The sequence below is a fragment of the Agelaius phoeniceus genome, chromosome 4 (genome assembly GCF_051311805.1).
Source record: "Agelaius phoeniceus isolate bAgePho1 chromosome 4, bAgePho1.hap1, whole genome shotgun sequence".
Classification (NCBI taxonomy): domain Eukaryota; kingdom Metazoa; phylum Chordata; class Aves; order Passeriformes; family Icteridae; genus Agelaius; species Agelaius phoeniceus.
In genome coordinates, this window is record NC_135268.1 from 15,054,119 (window position 1) to 15,069,766 (window position 15,648).

At 43.5% G+C, this 15,648-nt stretch overlaps 1 protein-coding gene across 8 annotated transcripts in view; it reads left to right on the forward strand.

The window, feature by feature from the left end:
* WDFY3 (WD repeat and FYVE domain containing 3) overlaps positions 1–12,761 on the forward strand; it is a 152,623-nt gene extending 139,862 nt beyond the window's left edge. For all 8 annotated transcript variants that reach the window (XM_077176944.1, XM_077176948.1, XM_077176947.1 and 5 more), the window contains 10 exons: positions 1,304–1,451; positions 2,277–2,431; positions 2,719–2,877; positions 4,214–4,393; positions 5,449–5,631; positions 6,259–6,355; positions 7,389–7,718; positions 7,913–8,024; positions 8,357–8,554; positions 9,072–12,761. In XM_077176944.1, coding sequence (XP_077033059.1) covers positions 1,304–1,451; positions 2,277–2,431; positions 2,719–2,877; positions 4,214–4,393; positions 5,449–5,631; positions 6,259–6,355; positions 7,389–7,718; positions 7,913–8,024; positions 8,357–8,554; positions 9,072–9,192 — 1,683 coding nt within the window. In that variant the 3' untranslated portion in view covers positions 9,193–12,761. The remainder of the gene's footprint in view (positions 1–1,303; positions 1,452–2,276; positions 2,432–2,718; positions 2,878–4,213; positions 4,394–5,448; positions 5,632–6,258; positions 6,356–7,388; positions 7,719–7,912; positions 8,025–8,356; positions 8,555–9,071) is intronic.
* Positions 12,762–15,648: the final 2,887 nt, after the last annotated feature.

Below are 15,648 nucleotides of genomic sequence, written 5' to 3' on the forward strand. Positions count from 1 at the left end.
ATAACAACTTCTTTTTTTTTTATCCTAGTCTCATGGGTGATTCCCTCTTGTAGGACAGCTGTAGTTAAGAAGCTGTAAAGGACCAGGTTTTGGTGCAGCTTTAAAGTTTGCGTTCTCTTCAGGAGACTACATTAAATGATTCAATGTAATATTAAATCTAGGGGTTCAGGTTTGGGGGGGTCTCAGTGTTGGTGGTTTTGATTTGGGTTTTTTTATTGGGCATTTCTTTGGAGTCTTTTTGCTATCCAGTGAAAATCTTAAATGTCTTTGGTAAATATTTCCAATCCTAGATCTGGTGGAAACCACAGATATACCTTCAGCAATTGGCTGGGAACTCAAGCCATGTGTTGGAAACTCTAAACTTGGCTCTCAGCACATAATGTTTCAGGACAGCCACACAATATTCCCTGTGGCAACCCATTTAGAGCTGTCTCTCATTGCTTGGAAGGAAGGCTAAGAACTGCTTATCTGTCTTCTGTGGCTTTTCTCCTTTCCCTTCCTTGCTCTCTCTCAATAATCTAATTATGTAGTGGCTGTAGAGTTTTCTCCTCTTACGTAATAACCAATCCCTCTCCTGTGGTGATAATCAGACAGATGGACAGATAGGGACTGGGGCAGAGGGCGGGGCAATAGAGAGCACTGCAGCTGAGTCCAGAGCTCTGCCTGCATCCTCAGATGCCTGTTAGGTACAAAGCTGTGGTGACATCTACCAGGAATTGCATGATGCTTTGCTGGAGGAAATAGACTGCAGTAAACTTGGTAAACTCAAAACTTCCTTAAGGCTTTGTTGAGGGTGAGTGCTCTTGGAGCACATTTTTATGTAACTGTAGAGTCTTTGTTTCCTTCTCTTATTTTCTATGGGGGATCCAGGGCAGGCTCTCTGTGACATGGCTGCTGTGCATTTTTGCACTCCTTTCCTGCACAATGTAACGTGCATCTTCTTTGTCCCATCTCTTCCACTAGCAGTGTGCCTGGCAGTTTGGGTTCAAATTTTAAAAAGTTGTGATGTAAAATATTGCAGAGCTGGTGGTGTGTTTGGAAGAGGGCTCTCACAGACTCCATGAGGGTACCAAGATGCCACGGCCTCAGGGGGCAGGGCAACTTTGCCCCTTGTTGGTTTTTGTATTGTTTAAGGTTTTTGAAATGTTCACCATGAGTTATTAGTGAATACTGAGAGCAGTAAAGCATTTGCTTGCCTGCAGAATTTTTGGAAGATATATTGAACGTATTTATGATCTTTTTAAGCTAGTGCCCTTGTAAACCTCTAATTTTTGATGATCATCAGTTTCTTGATGAATTTCAGCTCTTCAAAAAACCCCACCCACCAAAGCGTGTTAGAAGCCGTCTGAATGGAGAGGCTGTGGGAACCTCTGTGCCCCCTGGTTCCACAGGTGACAAGATCTTTTTCCATCATTTGGACAACCTGCGGCCATCTCTTGCCCCAGTGAAAGGTAAACTGTAAACTCACAGTAGTTATTGCTGTTTCTTTGCCCAAGCATTCAGAGTTTCAGCAAGATCATACTTTTCCATCTTTTTCTTACTTCTAATATTCTTACTGCCCGTAGTTTTGTGAGAGAGACAAATTCAAAATATCCTAATGCTGTACAATTATGTTCTTAGCTACTTTAAAGGATCTTGGGAAGCACCATAGCTGCACCAGTTTAATATGAAATTTTTTAAATAGAGGGATAAAATGGAGCCCAAGCACCTCTTTATAAGTTTGAATTTAACGAACAACATTCAGAGTATGTTGTTTCTGGGCCTGTGATAGTCCAGAATTTGTAATCTGTTTTTGTAATTTTTATAGCAAAAGGATTATTTATCACAGTGCCAAGAAATACTAAGGAATGTTGGCAGGAAAGTATGGTGTTGGTAGCTGCACTGAGACAAAAGAAAGTGGTTTTTTACTTCATATCTGACATTGGACTGAACAAAATTTGTCTGCACGGCAGGTAAATGCTGTACAGGGATTTCTTTCCTAGTTGAGTAGAGCAATCTGTGGCTCCCTGCTGTAAGGAGAGAAGGGCGTGCTATTAAATGGGGCATAGCAGGGCTTAGAGGGAAGACTCTAAGTCAGGAAATTAGGAAGCACTAATCTATATTTGGCTCTGCATTTGTTAGGAATGGAGCAAAAGTTGCCATCACTGCAGCTGATGCAAAGAATGTAAAAATAGCCATTACAGAGACCTTGCTTTGGAAGAGCAGCAGGTACTTAAAGGGATCTGATAGTATTTGTCTCTCCCAGCAATAAAACATAACCCCCTTTCCTCTTTCAGAGCTCAAGGAGCCTGTGGGGCAGATCGTGTGTACTGATAAAGGCATTCTGGCAGTAGAACAGAACAAGGTTCTCATCCCACCCACCTGGAATAAAACATTTGCCTGGGGCTATGCAGACCTCAGCTGCAGACTGGGTACCTATGAGTCAGACAAGGTTTGTAATCTGAAATTTGTTACAGCAATCAGTATACTCAATAGTGGAAAAAAAAACATAACAATGGACATTTATTTCACATGTTAATGAAATAATCTGCTGCACCAGGTTTTTTTGCTCCCTCTTGAGGGTCTTCACCAGGATGTTGACAGAACAACATTAACTCATAATAGTTTTTTACCAGGTCTTAGTGACCTAATGAGTGCAAGGTGGCAGCCAGGATTTTATTTTTTTATCCTACCAAGTACTAGTTCTGTAAGTAATTCTTTATGTTCTTGTATTTTTAGGCCGTGATTGTTTATGAATGCTTATCAGAATGGGGTCAGATCCTGTGTGCCATTTGCCCCAACCCCAAACTAGTTATCACTGGAGGAACGAGCACAGCAGTGTGTGTGTGGGAAATGGGTGTCTCCAAAGAAAAAGTTAAAGCCCTCACACTGAAACAGGTAAAATGGAATAAAGCTGTAAAGTAATGTTATAAGATCAAAGTAATTGTGTAATGGATATTGTTCACCTTTGAAACCATGAGTCCAGCAGATCTCCAGAGAATGGAGTAGTTGAGATAGTGATCTGCATTGAAAGTGGGCAAAATGCATCTTTAAAATTGCATTGTTTTTAAGAATAGTGGATGACAAGGAGCTTTCTGGAGACAAAGGGAGCTTGATAGTGATGTTAACAAAATTATGCAGGTGAGTTATGTGAAATGATACTACTGCTTTGTAGTATTACATGTAATACCCCCATCTAAAAACTGTATCAGGAAGGACATAAAAGGAAGCTGCCTTAAAGATTAATTTTCCTCTTTTTAAAAAAAATTAATTATTTTAATTATTGCACTTTTTAATCTAAAACAAGCACCCATGCTTTAAAGTCAGCTGCAGCTAAGTGCAAAGTAAGTTTTGTGTATTTACTAAGGAAAAAACAAACCCAACAAATGTAACCAAAAAAACCCAACCACAACTAAGTCAATATATTCTAGCAGCTGTGTATCATTGTTATAGGTTGTGTTACTGTTCCATTAGCATCTTCATAGAAGAACTGCTTTTTAGAGGAAGTCTTTCCCTCAAATTTATGAAAAAAAGTTGAGAGAATTATTTAGTAACTTCCCTTGTGCAGTAAACAACTGTCCAAAGCTGCTTTTCTGAAGTGTTTTATTTTAAAACTGTACATGATAAAACACTGTATCTTAAATTTTGGGGCCACATATTTGAATACATTTACTGTATTCAGTGAGTTTTATTTTAACTGAGTTCATTTTAACTGAGTAAGGTGCAGTAATCTGACTGTATTTCAGACTCTTTTTCCAATAGATTAAGCCTAAAATGTAAAAGTAGGGCCTAATATGAGTAGATGATCATACTTTTCTTCTCCTTCCAACTGACTTTGCTTTTTGGCTGCAACTGTTTCTTGTCTCTTTTGTCTTCTCTTAGTCATCAGCAGTTACTGTAGGAGTCAGAATGTAATTTCAGGTGCAGCCTGGAACACTTTCTGACCTTTTAAACAGGCTACTGATGCAGAATGGGATTTTCTTCAGTGGAAGGATCTGTAATATTAGACCCTCGAAATTTTGTTTTGTCAGAGCTCTTTTTAAATGGAAAAAAATATTACTTTTACCATTTTCAGTGATAGAAATAGTTATCAACTGAAGACTTATAAGGTGCCTGCATCTTCTGATGGGATATTCTGGTTATGTTATCTGAATCTTTCAGGTAAGAGGCTTTGATGTGGAATTTTTCTGCTCTCTCCTGATTTCCACTTTTGCTCCTGATTTGTGTTTTGCAGGCACTGCTGGGTCACACTGACACTGTTACGTGCTTAACAGCATCACTGGCGTATCACATCATTGTGAGTGGATCCCGGGATCGCACCTGCATCATCTGGGATCTGAATAAGCTCTCCTTCCTGACACAGCTGCGAGGGCACAGGGCTCCAATTTCAGCACTCTGTATAAATGAATTAACGGTGAGAGCCAAACTCCGTCCGCCAGGCTGCAGTGGGAGCAGTAGCAAGAGTTGGAAATCATTAAACCAAAGGAAAAAAAGCCACTGAGCTCTCCTGTTAATTTGGCAGAACTTGTATAACTCATCTGAAAACTGATTAACAGCTGGTTTAGGAATAATTTTTCATTTGTCTAGAGCCATGCATAGGTGCATTCCATGCAGAGTGGCTTGAGCTCAGAGGAGGTTATTTATTAACAGTGCTGCAAGCAGTGTAGTTGGTGTGACATTCCGAGCGAGCTGCCAGATCTGCCACAGGAGCTTAGAAGATCTTTTGATACATGACCTTGGTTGGCTTCTCTTGTCTTGAATCGAATTTAAAGGAAACAGGGGATACCTTGGGTGACAATGCAGTGCCAGTTGTAGTGGAAACAGATGCATCCTGAAAGCTTCTGTCCCTGGTGGTCCTGTGAGTTACAAGTCACCATTTATCCAGCTCCCATACATGGCCATCAAGGCTGGATGGACCCTGTTGCAGCTGGAGCAGATGCAGTGGTAGAAATCAAGACAAGAGAGGGCTGTAATGCAAGCAGGGGGTAGCAAGTACAGTTTATTAGCTGTTGGTGGTCTGGCTGTAGTGCTGCCAGTGCTTTAGACTGCAGCTCCTGTTTCCCTCTGCACTAGTTTGGACTGTTCCCCATAAGGAAGCAAATGAAATTTAAGGTGATACATATTTGTGAAAAAGAGCGGTATCAACATGAGCAGTCTTTAGAAACTGAAAGTACTAAAAATAGGCTGTTGGATTGCTATGCTATGAAAAGTGGAGGAATTGGTCAACTCATTCTATGCTGTAAATAGAGAAATTGGTTGCTACTAAGTGTGGTTTTCTGGTAGAGTTAAAAAAAAGAAAATTCATATAATCCTAAAGGTTTCTTCAGCTGGCCAGATGCCCCTTGAATAGAGCTTGCTGAAAAGTGCCAGCCTTGCAACTTGACTTATAAATGAACTTGACCTTATATTTTTGCTGAAGAATACCTGCAACTTTGTTTTGAAATCTGGAGGTGTTATTTGTCTTTGCAGGGAGACATTGTATCATGTGCTGGCACTTACATCCACGTGTGGAGCATTAATGGCAGCCCTACTGCGAGTGTAAACACCTTCACTGGCCGAAGCCAGCAAATTTTGTGTTGTTTTGTGTCAGAGATGAATGAGTGGGACACCCAGAATGTCATTGTAACGGGGCATTCGGACGGAGTTGTCCGGGTAAGTACCAGGAGTCCTGCCTGGAGGATAAAGCTTGTGCCTTGGTGGTGGTAGTATTTAGAGAAGTCATGCCTCTCCAGGACAACACAGTGTCCTGACCAGGACAAAAAGCAGTCCTGCTTTACTTGGGAATTTCACCTGAACAGTTCTTTCTCTTTTTTGGTGCCCCCATTGGGATGTGGTAAGCAGCAATAGTCAGCAGAGCATACATTTTCCTTCCTGCCCTGTTTTGGTCACCAGCTTTCATACCTGGAGACTATCACTTTGGTTCACCATTTTAATTTCACACACCTTGAGATAATTCATTTTGCTTGGCTAGAAAGAAAAGAGAAACTTAGTGTCATCTCTGATCACTACATGTCTAATCCAGCTTGCAGTACTTTCAGGTGCAGCTTTAACCGGAGTCTGCTGGTCAGACAGTTGTGTGGAGTGGATTCAGACATGAACACAGATGTCCTCTTATAGTTTCTAGTCCTCAAAAACAGAGTTTAGTATGGAGATGTGACCTGCCTTGTGTGCTACCAGTGCAAATTCACGGCTCTACTAAGCCATTTTAACTCTTCAAGTAACTCAGGAAAAAGCCAAGAGTTCAGTAAGTGCCACTCTGCTTATCCCCTGTCCCTCCAGTTCTGGCGGATGGAGTTTTTGCAAGTGCCAGAAACACCAGCTCCAGAGCCTGTGGAGATGCTGGAAATGCAAGAGGACTGTCAGGATGCTCAAATAGGTATGTCTCCTGACAAGTGTTTGGTATTTCCCTGTTGAATCTGATCTTTGCTATAGGTAGGTCAAGTCCTGTGGTTATACAGTGCAGAATGGAATGATGGACCTTTTATCTCAAAAAGCAATAGACATGCAGTGGGCACAATGAACAGCATCTGAGTTCTGTGTTCACCACCTTACTTAAGGTAGTTTCATATTGCTACAAGTAAGGAAAAATGTTGCCCATGATAGCTTTTTGTTCTGTTAAGGTGGAACTTCTCTCTGTGTTTGTTTTGGCCGTTGGCACGCTCAGTGGATTGTCCAAAAGCTAGATATGTTTTAGTATGAAATGGAATTGTAGCATAACAGCCAAGTTGAATCTACTGATGGAAACAGCTTAAACTAGACAAGCAATAATGTCCCTTTCCACTCTTGGAAGATTTTGCTCTGTGCCTTATGACTGTTTCTTTTAGCCATCTCGTCTTCTTCCTGCACTCTTCATATTGAATATATGATCTGCATTTGGACCTGAATCTCATTTTTATTCATAAGTAATTATTATATAAATACAGCTTTTGGTTATTTTCAGTGTCACTTGGAGTATAAATGTCTTTGTTAATTGCTCTTTTGTGTTAACAAGTCCTGTTATTAACAAGTCTGCATCATATTTTTCAGTCAGAGTTTCAGCATAGCTGATTGTGCTTACTAGTGTAAGTTTTGCTGAAAGGTTTTGCCAACTTGAGTGTTTCTGGAATGTTAGCTCCTTTTGTCTATCATAGCCTTCCTCAGAGGGACTATTGTAGGAAACAGCTTCAGCTAAGGCGTGTCATTCTCTGGCAAAACATAAAAAAGTGAAAAAAAGTGCAAAAAATATGAATGGTGTGATTCCTGGCAGGAGCTGAATCTCTGAAAAGGCTCTGAGATGCCTGCATGCGGTGTCTCTCTCTGAGCAGTTGGTGCCCATTGGGTTTCAGGCAGTGCAGCAGCAGAGTAAGGAAAAAGCTCAGGCCATAACCAGGTTCACTAACAGTGCCTTGTTCCCTGCTGTGCCAATCCAGGGCAGGAAGCCCACGAAGAGGACAGCAGTGACTCTGAGGCAGACGATGCATGCATAGGCCAGGACACGAAAGTGCAGGAGAGCCAGAGCCAACCGAGCAGCACCAGCCACAGGCCTCGGTCATCGTCAGCCAGAGCAGCAGCAGCGTGGTCAGCAGACAGCGGCTCCGATGACTCCAGGCGTTGGTCAGACCAGCTCAGCTTGGATGAGAAAGATGGATTTATCTTTGTGAATTATTCGGAGGGACAAGCAAAAATGCATCCCCATGCTCAGGTTAACCACCCCCACCCCAGCTATGCTGAAGCACGGCACTACAGCAAGCTCAAACCAGGTAAAAGAAACCGTGCACAGCCCTCAGTTTTATTCCTAAGTGAAATGTTATAGAAAAAGAGAAAAACTGAAATCTCTGAGGGAGATTTTGTTCTTACTACAAAGTTGCAGTTACAAGTGTGTTGGGGGAGGAGAGAACAAAAATGAGAATGAGCAAATTTACTTTATCCCCTCCCACTTCCCACTCCTTTGTAGGATACAGATGGGAGCGTCAGCTGGTGTTCAGAAGCAAGCTAACTATGCACACGGCATTTGATCGCAAAGACAACGCACACCCAGCGGAAATCACTGCGCTCGGCATCTCCAAGTGAGTAGCTCACACATCAGGACTTCAAACATTTTTGGCTGTTGTCAGCAGGAAGAGGTGCCATTGTTCATAACTCTGTTCTGTGGTGCTTCTGTTTGGGATAGCCTTCATCAAGGACTGAGATAAAAACACTAAAGAAAGGGAGAGCTGTTCAGCTGCACTGTGTTACACAGAGTGTTGCAGATCCATTTCTCAGAGCAGGGCAGCTGGGGCGTTGGTCACCACACCAGTGCTTTACCATTTTACATTCTCTGACGTTTAAAATCAGGCATCGATGCTTGTGTGTTACTGTGCCAGAGTTGTTGCAGGAATGCTTTTGCTTTTCCTTGCAGGGATCACAGCAGGATCCTGATTGGGGACGGCCGGGGCAGGGTGTTCAGCTGGTCCGTGAGCGATCAGCCGGGCCGGTCCGCGGCCGACCACTGGGTGAAGGACGAGGGCGGCGACAGCTGCTCGGGCTGCACCGTGCGCTTCTCGCTCACCGAGAGGCGACACCACTGCAGGAACTGTGGACAGCTATTCTGCCAGAAGTAAGCAGCCAACAGCTTCCTTTGGGCTCTTTTCCACACGGGATTTTAGGTGGGGTAAAGCTGTGAAATACCACAGAACTCTTGTGAAAGACTGAGGCTGCCTAAACTGTGTGCAGGACTGCGAGGATGTTGATTTAGGGGCCACTAGCAGGTAGCCTCAGACAAAATGTATGACATAGAGGATGCGTGTGAGCTCTCCTTACCCACAAACTGAAGTGCAAGTCTCATCTCTGATCCCCTGGGTCAGAGATGATATTTCTAGTTTTATCTGTCTGAGTCTAAACTGGTGACAACAGCTGTTGTTGAGCTATCTGTCACACTGTTTCATTGCCTTGACTCTGTGGTGATCATTTGAGTTAAATTCTGCTTCTGCCACACTGCGTTGCATCTCCATGTCAAGGTGAGTTAGGACAGTTTTCTGGTGTTTGAAGTCATGGTGCTAATTCCCACAGCTCAATAGAAAATGGGTAGAAATGGAGAGGACCTGCATTCAGTGATGGTTGTTTATTCTCCACAGGTGCAGCCGGTTTCAGTCAGAAATCAAACGGCTGAAGATTTCATCACCGGTCAGGGTGTGCCAGAACTGCTTCTACAACCTGCAGCACGAGCGGGGCTCAGAGGAGGGGCCCAGAAATTGATGGGGCCTGGCAAACCTCATCCAGCCCCGCTATCACTCCAGGAACCAGTGAGAGCATCAGAAGGAATTGGAATATTGTCTGTTTACACTTACGTTTATACTGCATTCTAAGCACTAAGAGTAAAAAGGGATCATTGCATTGGTTTGTGCTGACAGAAGGCAGACGAGGCGAACAGCGTAAGCAGGAGAAGAGCAAGGCCCAGGAAGACATGGTTAATAACCACAAATCCAACAGACCTGGCAGCCCCATAGCCCATGCTGGGGTGGCTGTCACAAAAATCCTCACTTATCATAAACACCCCTTCTTGTCTTGTTTTTGTAGAGTTAGTCATCTTAACCGGGGGGAGGGAGGGCAAGGCTTTTTAGAAGATAGTTGTAAATCTGCCTTCTTCGCAAGCAACTGTGTATATTGTAAATAGGTATAACGGCCTTTTTATCTAAATATGAACTTAACTGCCTGTTACATGGGACTTCAGATTAACCACTGTACTTTGTGTGGCATCTTTATCTCATCTATCAATTTAAATACGAATGTTTAAGAAAAAAACAAAAAAAAAACCAAAACAGAAAACTCAAAGGCATTATGTGTATTTCTGTTAAAAATCCAATCTGTGCATGTTTGTTCTTTCAGTTGCCCACAGTATCTTAATTTTAGTGAGGCTATTCATAGAATTACACAGATTTTTCAAAAGAAAACATTTTTGAGAATAGGAACTTGGAGTATTTTATTCTAGCTGTAAGATAACCAGGAACTAAATTGTACACTTGTGTTGCATTTTATACCAAACTATTTACCACCTCAGTGTTGTTCATATTTAATAAGGCCTCTTTTATACATATGTCAGAGCTGCAGTTTTGTTAATTACTTACTGTTCATTAGCAGCTGATTCATGCAGTGCAAGAACCAGCTTTTACCTTCTGTAGTCAATAGCAATTGGCTTTTGCATATAGGTACAGAATTAATTCCTTGTGCATAAAATTGAACTGCTGTTGTCCCCTAGCTTCTCTGCAAAAAACCTTTTTGTAACAACAGGCATTGCTCTAAAGCAGAGTGATCTTGGTCATGTCAGAAATGCTCCTCGGAGCTCTCTTTGTCTTTCAGCACACACCATCAGCTTGAGGACAGCAGTAGATTTCCATTATGGTTTTTAAGTTTCAATATGAATTTAATTGCAGTATTTTTTTACTACTCTGTCATTTATTTTGCACTACATGTGGGATGAAGTAGAGACACTGATATCTGCTGGGATTGGAGCACGTGCATTGGGATAGGCCCATGGACTTAATTTCTGCATGAGGTCTTGCCAGTGGGTTTTTGTTTGGGTAGAGGGAGGGCAGCAGGCAGGCTGGTGGTCGGTTTGTTTTTGTTTTTTAACATGTGTATATATTTTGTAAATGGGTGACAAACTGATCTAGAGCTAGGTATATTCACAATGGATTCTTTTAAATAGAGGTAAGGATATGACCCAGACCAACAGAAGACAGGTGGCTCTGGCAGTACTCGAGTGCATGTTGTCACTCAAAGGGATGAGATTATCCTTCACTTGGAATGACTTGGGCAGGCTGTGGCCCTGGGACAGCAAATCCTTAAAACCAGCATTGTTGTTGGAATTGCACCATCAAAAATTCCAGGCCCTCTCTGTTGGGGTGAGCTCCTTCCAGAGGGTCCCTGGCGCTGTGTGGGCACCCCTGTCTTCTCTTGATTTGAGCTTTTAGCAGTGAATAATTTGTTAATTCTGACCACTTACTATTTACCCTGGTATCACATGTTTATGCACTGAAGGTTAAATATGTATTTTGATACTTGTTTGTTTATTATGTATGTGCTGGTCTGTAAAATGAGATATATTCCTGTTTTGGTATGTATACTAGGTCCCCAAATGAACAGAAAGGCTTCTCTAGAGCCCTTGCACACTGTTGAGTAAATGCAGGTTTGTTGAGCTTAGCTGACCCAAATTTTGGATCCAAAGAGTGATGGTCAAGTAGGCACACTGACTACTGGCTACCTGGCAGATTTGACCCTAAAAACAGGAAGAGGTCCTCGGTAAGCATGTGCAGAGCACTGGAATTTCTGTGTTCAGCCGTTCTCTCTAACGTTGCCTTCACCCTTCCCAAAATGATGCAAAACCAGCATAGTTCAGAAGACAGGCTAGTGGCCTTAACGTTTTCTGTTTGAAGAAAAGGCTGTTTTAACAACTCTTAAATGCCTTTGAGTCCACAGTTTTTCTCCCCTTGCCTCCAGATTTTCAAATCATCCCCAAATTTAAGGAAGCCTTCTTTTCTGTGGACTGCATCTTGTACAGCCACGTGGTTAGACCCTAATAAAAGCAAGGCTATGCCAAGAGCACTGATGTGGTCCAGCTCTGAAGCCAGGACAGAGTCCTGCTGCGGGTCCTGAGGACGGGGCTGTCAGCCGCAGACGCGTTGTACGGGTGTTGTTCCGCGCCTGCGGCGTTGGCGGCGCACTAAAGAAATCCTCATTCCTTACAAATTCTGCAGTGTGCAGGTAGGCCCAGTTTACATTTTCAAGCAAACCACCACGGCCCTCTGACTTAATTCTGTTCCCAAAAGACCACGGTTTTGCTTGTTGGAGGTGGAGGGGGACAAACACACCTGCTCATATTCCCTCTGGCAGCTGGTGCTGTGGGCAACTGTGGTGTTCACGTGGGAGTGGGGTTTTTTCCATTTCATTCGAGCTTCTAATGCAAATACTTGCTTTGTTTTCCATGTAAAAATCTGTTGAGCAAAAATATACTCATTTACACTAACATTAGTAGACTGTATTCTCTGCAAGTACCTCACATGTCTTCTCCTGCCTTGTTCTTTGTAGTAAACTTATCCATGTACTCCTAACATTCGTATGTAGTGTGCAACTGTAATGTCATGCTTTTGAGAGGGGTTGGCTGCCTCCAGCCAACATTCATCAGTTCAATAGCAAAACACTTTAGATAAGTTATTTTGCACTTTCTTATGTATAAAATTGGTAGAAACTTATATTTGCTTTGTATCATTAAAGACTCCTTTTGTTTCAGTAAATGAACTGTGTATAAAATACTTATGCAGTTAAAACTGTTTTTAGAAAGTATTTTTAATTTCAGCAAGTTTGGTTACTTGTTGCATGACTATTAACACAGCTGACTTTTTGTGTCAGTGCAATGTATATTTTTTTTGTCCTGTTATTAACTTGTAAGCCCTAGTTAAATGGCCATTTATTTGTACAGCATCAGGAGTAAATTGAAGATAACTGGCTAAGACTGGAGTGTGGAATTTTGTACTATATTGCAGAATCCAATATCTGTTTTTTGGTGGTTACGTAAAAGGCCTGACGATTTACTATCTAGTGTGCAATCTGTGATATCTGAATGTTCATTGTATATTTGTCTCCAATGCAAAAAGGTAGAGTAACACAATTACAACAATACATGATTAAATGCAATAGTTCAGGTACTGAAGTATTTTTTTTTCATTTCAAATAAATACCTGCTATTTACCACCAAAAAGCTGGTTTGCATTTGTTGGAAAGACAAATCATTTGCAGTTGAATAAACGTTTTTAACTCGGGAGCGGTAACTAATGAGTAACATTTTTCTGTGTCATCATGAGAAGTAAGTTTCTGTTACTTGTCACATTTTTGCTTTCTGAGTGTGAGTATGCCCATCCATGATGGTGCAGCATGAAATCATGTGCATTAGTTTGTTCTTTTTTGCTTTAAATTGTAGATTGTGAATTCAGCAGAATGTGGAATCCCCTGATACCATAGAGTTTTCCCCACCTAGGCTGATAGAGAAGACTTTATGATAGAGAAGACATGATGCTCTGCAGCACTACTGCCAGTCTACATCAGATTGCCTTCCCCATTGGCCAGTTGACACTGCCCACCCCAGTTATTCATCCCTCATCCCCCTTACAGGTTGCTGCCCTTTGCCCTGCCCTTTCCCCCGCTGTGCCTTCAGATCTTTGGTCACTGACCCCACACTTAAGTGTCCACAATATCCCACGTGATCCTGTCTTTTGTCTCTGGTCACTTTGGCATGGTGGATGCAATAAGCCCCTCGCTGGAATGTACCATGCAAAGCCCTTCCTGTCTTTCCCCCACTGAGCTCCCTGTGGTGTGTGCGTGGACTTGAAGCTGCTGCTCTGCTCTCGTGGCCTTTCTCTGAGCGCCTTCTGAAGGAGACGCCTCAAGGCAGGCTGCAGCATTTCTGCCACAGCAGAATGTGACAGTGCGTAGAACAGGCTCTGCCAATACAGTGAAAGCAGACAAAAAAATTATTTAAGTCCTGCTTGACAAGGGCAGTGGAAAAGGAGGGAGTTAGAGAAGCCATTTCCATGGCCTTGCTTAGCCATGTCTTGGTTATATAGGATGGTAATGTCCACTTTTCATAGGTTTAAGTATTTCACAGTTGGCCATTTCCACATTTTAAATCTTTCCACACACTGAAAAACAACCCAAAAATGCTTTCTCTTCAACAGTTTTGGGGGAGTTACTGTGCTCAGCAGCTGCAGACACGTGACAGCTGCAGCCTGAGTGTCCTTGTGCTGCCAGGGAGCAGGTCATGGATGAATGTCAACAAAGCGCTGAGCCAGGTAACCATACCAACTCCGGGCTGTGGGGTCTGGCGTTGCCTCCCACTCTTTCTGGGAAGAGATTTCCTACTAACAGCAGCTCCAGGCTGCTCTGTGCAGCTGGGTCAATTACTATATGCAATATTTCAAGCTCATTTTCCAGGCATGGTGCAGAGCGGAGGTGCCAGGAGCAAGCATTGGGAAGTGGTGGAGCCCACAATCCTGATGGATCTTTTGACTGGGAAAGTGCAGTCCCAGCCCTGTAAATCCCAACAGGCATCAGCGGGGCCAGCAGCCGGTTTTGGAGTGAAATGAGGCACTTGTTGAATGACAGGGCAGCTCCTTGCAAGTGCCCCAGCTTTAGCTCTGGCTCCACCACAGTTCCTGCCAGGTGGAAGCACTGCCTGGGACCAGGCATTCCATTTAGCAGGTAAAACCAAATTTGTGGCCTATTTGCTGTGACCAAATTACCTTTCATGACAGGTGCAGTAACTCAGTTCAGAAAGGTGAGGCTGAGCTGCTTTCCAGGCTCAGCGTTCTATATAAAATGTATGAGTGTTTTTAAGGAATCTTAAGCAAGCCCAGGAACAGGGCTGATGTGCTGGGAGCCAAATCCTGCCCTGTCTTCCTGGAGAAGAGTTGTGTGGCGCTGCGTTGACTGTGGGCCTGGCCCCACAAAAAAGGGCACTTAATAAGGAATGGCACCAAACCTTGGTCACGGATGAACCTAAATGCAATCCTGCCTGCACCAGAGGGCACCAGAGCCCCTGGTGCAGGAGCCGGGCAGGAGCAGAGACAGCGTCTGGGTGGGAGCGTTTCCAGTGCCGGCGCTGAGGTGGGGGAGAGGTGTGGCAAGGCTCTGCCCAACAGCGGTGATGATGAAAATCCTGTGCGGGTGAGGGGCGGGGGATGGTGCTCACACGAGCTCTGGGAAGGGCTCCCAGCCCTTCCCAGGCACAGCTTCTGAGAGCTTTAAGCTCTCCTTAAAGCTTGGCTGCTCTGCCCAGACCGTCTTGAAGCTGGGGAGGGAAACCACCATGGTGCTGCTGGTGCTTCACTGCCCTCTTCTCACAAAGTAGCAGCTCACAGAGATGCTCAATACGGGATCAATGCTCCAACTGCAGAGAAACCTGGGAACCATATCCCAAGTCCTGTGAAAGGGCAGAGCTGGCCAGCAGATTTTCCAGCACACCACCCAAGCTCTCCAAATTTACCCATGTGAGCAGTGATTACAAGACCACCATGGGATATGTGCATATATCCAAGAGCTGATCAGCTCCAAACTGAGCTGAGATGTGGATTGGCAACGAAGGAGAGCAGAAAAGGACTCTGCTCCTAAAAAGAAATGCTGGAGCTCAGCTGTAGGAAACTAAGACGTCATTCAAGTCAAGGCTGCTGCCTTCAAGGGAGAGAGGGTAAAATAGGTTTGAGCCCAACTGTGAAAAGCTGTATTAATTAAAATACCAGTGATCTCAGGGCTACTTCTGCAGCTGAGTTAAAACCTCAGCTCTTACTTTTTCCTTATAGTTTCTTCAAGTGTAACAGAGCAGCTTTGAATTCATGCAGCAGCAAAACTGCAGAGGCTCAATTTTTTCTTTGCCCTGTGTCACAGGCTGGCATCGCTCACCATGACAGCCACCCAGGCAGACAGAAATAGCAAGTTAGAACATTACATCCTGGTGCAGCACAGCCCAGAGACAGGAGGTGCTTTGCACTGGTTATCACTGGGAGAAGGTCTTTGTAGCCAAAGCCTTGGTTATCAGCAGCTTTTTATGGCAAGGACTGAGGCCCGGGGCTAACAGGACAGCCGTGACACAGCTTGAGAAGCTGCAGCTTTTCTGGTTGTTGGCAATGTGGTGGAAGAAGAAAAATCCATTTGTAGTGACACAGC